A 9,611-nucleotide genomic window follows, 5' to 3' on the forward strand; every position below is an offset into this window, starting at 1 on the left:
CCCGTTAATTTCGGTTTGAACGGTTAGATGAAAACCAATATTTATTGTGATAATATCAAACTCGTTAAGGGTCTGTTTGATTGGTAAAAGAATGATCCGTAAAATGAAATACAACTTAAAAGTAATGCAGCTTAAGTGGAATATTTTGGAGTTTATTTGAATAAGTGTAATATAATAATAAATTTTTTGTTTGATTTAAAATAAAATAAATATAGTATAAAATTTTAAAATCACAGTGACGACAACCAAAGAGTCAAATTGGTGGTGGTCATCAAGGGGGGAGGGGGAGCAGTGGTTGGAGGGAGGCGGTAGCGGCAACTAATAGGTGCAGTCGGCGATGATGACATGAGGTCGGTGGAGGTGGCAGGAGATGGTAGTCGACAGCGGTCAAGCGAGCTTGCTTGCAATAAAATAGTTTTTACTCAAAATTGGGCGAGTTTGCTTTAACTCATGAATGAACTAGAATTGTTTCCATTTTCATTTTACTTCATTTTGAATTCCTTTTTCGTCCAAACAAATATCAAATTTGTTGAAACCCTTCTATTTATAATAATTTACACCATTAAGTAAAAGTATTCCAACCAAACGGCCCCTAAGTTTATTTTAAAGTGAGTGTTACTTATAAATAATAAATTAAAAATTTATATTATATTTATCTTACTATAAAATTAAATATCTAAAATACATTATGATCAAATATTTTATTCAGGCTCAACTTATTTAGAAAAGAAGATTTTGGATTAAAAATTAAATTATTTTTCGTACATTTACCAGTACTTTTGGATATGACATTTTTCTTGTGAATATCCTAATAAAAAATGATAGAAATTAGATCAATATTATTGTGTTGATCAATTTAACTCTTGATTTAATATGAATTTTGAAGATTCATATAAAAATTTAGACATATCATGAGAAACACTCAGATTCTTTTTTAAGAGGTGTTCCTTAAATATATAACTCCCTGATTTACTTGGGACAGCCTTATGAGATGGGCTTTTGAAGAGTGTCATCCGAATGAGAAATTATTTTGTATGGAGATCAGACACAAGTCTACATCAGGAGGCGAATCAAGTGTAGCCACGTCATGGTATCGAGCCATGGTACCGAGCAGTACTAAGCCGCAGTACACAGCGAAGGGATAAGGGCGCATTATGGTTGGTCTCCGAACGATGTTCGGCATCCGCACATAATAATTTCTCCATCCGAACTCAATATGTGTATTTAAGAAATGGGACAATGATGATATCAAGAGCACCACGTCTATTAAGCTTTGATGAAAGGGTTATTAGGGAGCTTCTAATAACCATAAATCCATCCCCCAACTTCATTTGTTTAATGGGAGATTCTAATATAGATAAAGTCGAAACTATTATTGTCACAAATTATATCTTATGACTTATTTAATATTTAATTAGTTTTTATCTTTGTAGAGCTTGAGAGTATATTTTAATCAATTATGATAGAGAAACTTCATTATATCTTTAAAGTTGTTATTATATATATATATATATATATAAAGGCTTAGGCCTTCAGTTAAACCTATGGTTAGAGGCTTGAAAAATTCTGAAGTTGCACCCTGGCACTATTGTCAGCAAACCATCCAACCAGGCCCCCATTGATGGATCTCTGCCCGACCATCGCCCTCAGACCTCCGTTCACTAGCCAACACCAGGCCTTAATCTGATCTTGGTGGCCCTCCAATTACGATCACTCCGACCACCATTGCCTGCAAACTACGATCACTCCGACTTTTGTCGTCCACCAACTATGGTCCCTTCGACCACCGTCGACTACGATCCCTCTGACCAACTACGGTCCCTCCGACCACCATCATCCGCCAACTACAATCTTGACCACCGTAGCCTGCTGACTACGGTTGCTTCGACCTCTAGGGCCCATTAATTATGGTTCCTCCGACCACCGTAACCTCGACTAAAATCCTATCAAACAGACGAATATGCCAACATTCTCTCGAGAATATTTCTCATGTCAATGGATTCCTCCAACTCCAAATAAGTAATGTTCAACTAAAGTCCTTCCGACCTCCATCCAACTATGTAATATGCTCTATATATGTATATTGTGCCAACGTCTTCCCATGATGAAGAGCATAATTTGTAATGAACAACAAAAACTAGTTGGTTCATTTCAATTAAGCAGGACCCTGTGTGTTTTTCTCATTTAACAGTTTTTCACGTAAAAATTCTGATGTTACGCATGACACTTACAGCTATCTCTCTCTCTCTCTCTCTCTCTCTCTCTCTCTATCTCTCTTATGTTGTATGTGTATTGGATTTTCATATAAAGCTAGTACGTTAAGCACTTCATCTCTCCACCTCCACGAATGCTCCAACACAACAAAATAACAAATATAACATTTTTTTTTTCGATTATGAATAGGAGGGCATAAGCATTGATCTTATACATTTGTTAGGGGGTTGTTCATTGGTCGAAAAAGTAATTCAATGTAAATGAATGCATTGTAAAAGGAATACAATATAAAATGAATATTTTGGAGATATTTAGATTGGTATAAAGGTAAATGATTTTTTTTTTAAAATAAAATTAATATAGTGCAAAGTATAAATATAATGTCAATGGACAATAGTTGATGAGAATGATATTAGCCGACTATAGAGACTGTGGTGGTGGTGGCCGATGGCAGTGAGTAGCGGCCATGATGGCTGGGGGGGTGGCGGTGAGGGTGACGAACGATAGGTAGCAAATTGGGTTGACGACCATAGCGATGACTAATGATGGTGCCAGGAGGTTGGTGGAGGTGGCAAAAAATGATGGACAGAGAACTGAACAAATTTGATTTACTTAAAAAAAAAAAAAAATCAAACTAAAATAATTGACTTCATTTTTATTTATTTAGCATTTCTTTTTTCTTCTAACCATGTACCTAAAATTTTAAAACTCTAGGTTTGAAATAATTTACCCTATAATCCAACCAAATTCTGAATTTCTGATGGCTCGTGAAGCTTGCGAGCAAGCACCGTCCGGCCTTCCTTGCTCCTCAACTCTTTTCCGGCCATCATGCGGTCCGATTTCCCACTTTCTCCGCTTCGACCCATTAGAACCCTAATACCATTTCTAATCCAGTAAAGATGCCGTCTTTCTCAACTTGGCTCTCGCGTCTCCCTTCCTCCGTCTTCCGCGCCGGCGTCCGGCATAAATCGCAGTCCACCTCCATCCCCAAGAAACTCCAACGCGTACGCGACCACTCCTTCGACGACTTAATGGAAGTCGAAAAGAAGGTCCGGCGCGCTCTTAAGCTCCAGGAGCTCATCCTCTCCCATCCCGCCGGCAGCCTCCCTGTCTCCCGGTTGGACACCCTTGCCCGCCGCCACCACCGCTTCTCCCCACAAGAATCCTCGTCCTTCCTCCTCCGCCACCCTCACGTATTCCACGTATTTGAACACCCCGTCCAGCGCGTCCTCCACGTCCGCCTCACCCCTCGCGCTCTCAACCAACTCCGCCTTGAATCCGACGCCCTTTCCTCCCCCCTCTCTTCTGCCGTTTCCCGCCTTCGGCGCTTCCTTCTTCTCGCCGCCCCTTCCTACCGCCTTCGCCTCGAACACATCCGCCTCGCACGCGCAGACCTTGGCCTCCCGGAGGACTTCGAGCAATCCCTCGTTCTTTCCCACCCAACTCATTTCCGCCTCCTCTCCCCTTCCGGCCCCGACGCTGAACCCCGCCTCAAGTTCGTCGAAGCAGTCCATAATCCCGACGAACCCTTCCCTATCGCTGCCGTCGAGCTAGCGCGCGAGCGCGAGTACCGTGCGCGGGGCTCCGACGCAGAAGACGCCCGGTTCGCCTTCCCCATTCAGTTCCCTCCTGGCTTCAAAATCGGGAAATACTACCGCATCGCTGTATGGAAGTGGCAGCGTCTTCCTTACTGGTCTCCGTACGAAGACGTCTCAAGCTACGACCTTAGATCATTAGAAGCCCAGCGGAGGATGGAGAAGCGTGCTGTGGCCTCCATCCATGAGTTTCTGTCACTAACTGTTGAGAAAAGGACGACGCTGGAGAGGATAGCACATTTCAGGCAGGCCATGGGGCTTCCAAAGAAGTTAAAGGAGTTTCTACTTCAACATCAAGGGATATTCTACATTTCGACAAGAGGGAATCAGGGGAAGCTGCACACTGTTTTTCTTCGGGAGGCTTATAGAAAAGGTGAGATTTTGGAGCCAAATGATGTGTATTTAGCTAGGAAAAGGCTCAGGGAGCTGCTTCTGATTAGCTCCAAGAAGGCCAATTTTGATAGGATGCTGACGAGCCTTGGGAGACAAGATGATGGGTTTCAGTGTGTGCCTGCGTTGAATAGAAAGGAGTTCTTTGGGGATGAGGATGCTATCTATGGTGGTGATGAAGAAGGCAGTGGCAGTGGTTCGGATTCCGGCGTTGAGAATCAGTTCATTGAGTGAGGATGGAAGGTGATTGCTTTTGTAAGTAGATTTATAACTGAATCTGGATTCTGAACATTGGAAATCTGATCATCTGAAAGAAAGAAAGAAAGTTCGGTGAAGAAGATGTAATTGTGTGCAAAGATACTTTCTTTCTTTTGACCATGACAATCTACACGAAGTATTTGTAGCTGTTGTTATGGAAGACTGTGGGGCAAAAAACCCAGATGATACAAAGATTTAATAAGGTATTAAAAGCCTAGTGTTGTAAGTTCACGCTTAGAAGTTGTGAATTGGTTTTATTGGATAAAATCTTAAAGGTTTTCTCTGATTCATTGATTTGTATAAGCCTCAAAATGTGACATGAGATTAATACATCATTTGCAAGCAAGAGTATTGAGCAGCCAGCAGGAAAAATATTAGTATATGATGATTCTCTCATTGTGTAAATTGAGATTTGTTTAATCTGATTATCAGAGAGGATGCAAGGTTATTAAAATAGAATGGTAAGTTCAATCGAAGTTCAATAAATGTTAGTTCTTATGAACTTTTATATGGTCAATTTAGCCACTTAAATTTTGTAGGAACTTGGTTTATCATATGACCAATTCACTTGAGTATATTCTGTAGGAATCACAGCAAAGGTTTTGTTTGGGATGGCTTTCTTACTGCTTTTTAAAGCAGCTTTCTGCTTCTTAAATTTGCACTAAAAAACTGCTTTAAGAAGCAATAAAAAAGCCGTCTCAAATGAAGTCTAAATATGCCTTCAACCGAACAAACTTGAAGTAATTCCTTGGCTAGGAAATAGCATAGCATGTTAGTCCCTTATACTTTGCACTAGAAAACTGTTTTAAGAAGCAGTAAGAAAGTCGTCCCAAATGAAGTTTAAGTATGCCTTCAACCAAACAAACTTGAAGTAACTCCTTGGCTAGGAAATATCATAGCATGTTAGTCCCTTATTCTGACTTCTTCATTGAGTTTCATTCTACCCACATTCAAAGTAGGGATGAATGACATATTATTGATGCTCAATGTTGGCTGAATTATTTTAGTTTTTTGTCCGCAATGAATTATTTTTCCTTTCAAATGTATTTAGATGTTTGAAGTGTAAAATGGAGGAGATGCAAATTTTATTGGAATAAAAACAAGTGGAATATTTGATGTTATCTAAAAATGTAGTGATATGTAGATAACTAATGAGAATTATGTGTTAAATATGGAAATAGAGGAAATTTAAGCATCATTTATATGAATCCCCCCTAAAATTTAATACTAGCTAAAATAGAGAAATATTTTAGTAGTACCATACGATAATAGATATCATCAAGATTTAAGGATTCATTTTGTAATCATGTAGTTAGGCTAGCTATGTTATGTGGATTCGAGTGTTCAGTGATGAAGAAATTGATGATAACTAAGGTTTCGTTTGGGACGGTTTTCTTACTTCTTTTTGAAATAGCTTTTTAGTATAAAAATTAAAAGTACTTACAAGTTGCTTTAAGAAGTTGTTAGAAAGTAGTCCCAAACAAAATTTAAGTTGACTGTAACGAAAAAGAAAACGAAAAGATGATTTTTTGAATCATTGTTCGAGGAGACGGATTTCATGCCTTAGTTCTTCTGCCCTGATTTTCCAAACTTGATTTGTATTTGTATCCTTGATTTTTTTATCTCCTTCAGTTTTTTTGCGAGTTTTACATGATGGTGGTGCTGGAGTTCCTCATTTTGGCTCTACACCTGGGGCCTCTTTGATTCTATTTTTGCCAGTGTGGATTGCCATTAGTGCTGGGAGCAATTTGGGTTTAGTAGCCTTTATTTCTCAATATTATGTATCGTTATATGATATATTGATACTATAGTGGCAAACATTAATTACTGTACAATATTATTGGATTAAGAGTTCCTCATTTTGGCTCTACACCTGGGGCCTCTTTGATTCTATTTTTGCCAGTGTGGATTGCCATTAGTGTTGGGAGCAATTTGGGTTTAGCAGCCTTTATTTCCCAAAAAAAAAAAAAAATGTTTTTCGCTTTTCTTTCTTTCATTGTTTGTTGTAGTGCTTGCCTGATAAGATAGATTTAGTTTCATCTAGATAAGAATATTCATTTGGGTTGTAAAATTAGTTGGCTTCTCAAAGTTATTGTGAGTATTATAAATTTATATTTTTAATCTGAAAGCTAGTTTGCTTCTCAAAGCATAATATTAAGTGTTGCAGAGATGAGGATGCTTAGGTGGATGAGTGGCTTTACTCTTAAAGACGTGATATGAAATGAGGATATACGTAAAAAGGTTGGAGTAGCTCCAGTGAAAGATAAAATTAGAGAGAGCTCCAGGTTGAGCCATATAAAACGGCGGCCTTCCAATGACCCGATTAGGAAAGTAGATGCATTAGATTTAGCTTATGTTAAAAAAGATAGAGGTGGTTCTAAAAAGACTTGGTTATAAAATATTAGAAATGATCTTTCATTATTAGATTTAGATGAGAATTTGACCCTTAACATGACATAATGGAGAAAAATGATTCATATAGCCGACCCACATAGTGGGATGAAGACTTGTTATTGTTGTTGTTGTTGTTGTAATGATCACGCTTTAATAATACTAATTTTGACTTTGTTATTGCAATCTCCATTACTTTTGTACTGATGCACCCTTATGTAATTGATCATTTTATTATTGCCTTATATGCTATTTATTTATTTATACGTTATTTTATAAAAAAACATAACTTAAACTGAATTTTCTCCTTATAATATGATATTTTAGTTCTAATACAATACTACTTGTGAGTACTTAGGTTTCGTTTGTGATGATTTTCATACTGCTTATTAAAGCAGTTTTTCAGTACAAAAATTTGCACTAAAAAGCTGCTTTAGAAATAAATGAAAAAGCTATTCTAAATGAAGCCTTAATATATTCAAGCGGGTTGAAATGTAATTCATGCTGTCTTGAAATTGTAAAGTGATTCACTGATAATGATGGAAATACGCAGCTCATATTGGTTTGTTGGATGTGAGTTTTAGCTAGCTATCAATCAAGAGTTATTGAGTTCTGATCTTGCGTATGTAATATGTGTGTGAGTTTGTCTTAATTAGCCTATATATGTACCTAAAAAAATAATGATAAAAATGGAACCGAAGCTCTCGTCTATGGATTTGTGTTTTGGGGATCAAAGTATGTTTAACGATCGGTGCTTTTAGCTTAATTATAAATCATTTTTTATCCTCTCTTTATGATTAGTGTTATTAAGTTAATGATTTGATTGAAATATGATAATTTATGTGATTTGTGACTATTATAGAACTCAATTGGCTTTTATTTTTATCGATGGAGGTTCAATGATTTCATGCAATTGAATGAGCTCTTCATGCATTGTATTTATTATGTTGAAAAAAGGTTTTTATTTTAAGGGGATTGATACCCGATGAGGGAGCTCCTACACAAGTCAAGATTATCAAGGTAAGTAAAAATATTGAATTTAATTTTATATTTAATTATGAACATAATAAACTTTATAAAAAGTTAATATATATTTTTTTATTTTAAGCAATTAAATGAACTCTTAAAGTAAATTTAATTTGCAAATGGCGATTTTTTAAGAAGGAATTATTTTTGCTATCAAAATAATAAAACTTTATTTTCTGTCTCTAGCCGAGACCCGTTGCACAAAAACAAAATAAAAAGAATAAATAAATAAATAAATCATTGGTTCTGCGAGACCTGAACTTGACTTTATCCTAAGTAAATATTTAATTTAATAATTGAATAATCCGCATTTAAGAGCAATTTATCCTAAGTAAATATTTAATTTAAAGCTTAATTATTTAGTAAGCAGATGTTATATGAAATTTAGAAGTTTTTTTGAGATGCCCATCTTAATAGTTGTTAGTCTCTCATATAATCTTGTTAAGTAATGAAAAAAAATTTCCTGCAAAAGTTAATATTAATTCATCACAATTTGATTTTAAAACCGTGTATCAATAGAATTAGCCAGCTGTTTGGTGTATTCGTAATTAGCCAACAGTTTAGCGCATTCAATAGAATTAGTCAAATAGTTTGATTATTTTGCTTCTTTTTAAATTTTGGTAATAATCTGCTCCTTCAACTAATGTTCTATTTGCTCATGCTTCTTCTTAAAATTTAGTCTTTGCAAATTCATGATAGAATTAGCAACTACAAAAATGCAAAAGAAATTAATTATCAATTATCACAATTATTTTACTTTATAATATCTTAAAAAAAGTTGTTGTACAAAAGGTAATTTACTTAACACTATTTTTTTACTAAATCAAATAAATATTTAATTATTTTTAAAGATTATTTGGAATATATCTATCTTCATAAATTTGCATTAGTTTAAAAAATACATAAACATTTGAAATATATTAAATTACAATTTTATTGAATTTAAGTATACATTAATATTCAACTTAAACTAAAGAAAATATCATAAAATTTTCTCAAAAATAATAATTTATGTATATTTAGATAAAGTACAACTAAAATAATCATTATATAAAATATTTCATTTCTATAACCAATCGAATCAAATCATAGTCTCACACTCTCACTCATGATCATTATATACAGTTAATAACTATATATATACATATAAAGTCAATAGGATATTATTGCATAATTTGCCAAATAAAATTTAGAGAGATTTAAGCTTCGTTTGAGATGACATTTTTATTTTTATTTCCCAAAAAAAAAGACATTCTTATTTTTTTAAATCAGCTTTTGCTATAAAAACTTTTCATTTGAAAAATTTTTCTACTAAAAAACTACATTTGAAAGCAATAAGAAAGCTGTTCCAGATAAAGACTTAGGCTACATTTGGGACGATTTTTTCGTTGCTTTTTAAAATATATTTAATAAAAAAAAATTTTGGACTAGTAATCCTGTTTTAAGAAATAATAAAAAAACCGTCCCAGACAAAACCTTAGTATCTTTTAAATTAATTAGTTTTGTTGCGTCCAGGAGTATTCGCGGTGGTAGAGAAATATAAAGTTTTACGTAATAGCGTTGTACGAAAATTCGGCACGCACACATATAAGAGAGTATGTAGCATTCATCAGAGACACAAAAATTTTACGCGGAAAACCCCTGAAAAGGGGAAAAAATCACGTGGCCTAGCCCAGTTCGAATGAATCCACTAGTATAACTGTTGATTACAAATGAGGCCCTTCCTTGGGAGAAGGC

General features: G+C 35.2%; 1 protein-coding gene across 1 annotated transcript; it reads left to right on the forward strand.

Moving 5' to 3' along the window:
* The first annotated feature begins 2,944 nt into the window (after positions 1 to 2,944).
* LOC110106978 (protein ROOT PRIMORDIUM DEFECTIVE 1) lies at positions 2,945 to 4,614 on the forward strand. Its single transcript, XM_020837094.2, has one exon. The coding sequence runs from the start codon at positions 3,114 to 3,116 to the stop codon at positions 4,431 to 4,433; it is 1,320 nt and encodes a 439-aa protein (XP_020692753.1). The 5' UTR covers positions 2,945 to 3,113; the 3' UTR covers positions 4,434 to 4,614.
* Positions 4,615 to 9,611: the final 4,997 nt, after the last annotated feature.

This window comes from Dendrobium catenatum, unplaced genomic scaffold, assembly GCF_001605985.2.
Source record: "Dendrobium catenatum unplaced genomic scaffold, ASM160598v2 fragScaff_scaffold_716, whole genome shotgun sequence".
Lineage (NCBI taxonomy): Eukaryota > Viridiplantae > Streptophyta > Magnoliopsida > Asparagales > Orchidaceae > Dendrobium > Dendrobium catenatum.

Bases quoted from the DNA above. Each gene is read 5' to 3' on its own strand.
- LOC110106978 (XM_020837094.2), top strand. From the start codon at position 3,114: ATGCCGTCTTTCTCAACTTGGCTCTCGCGTCTCCCTTCCTCCGTCTTC.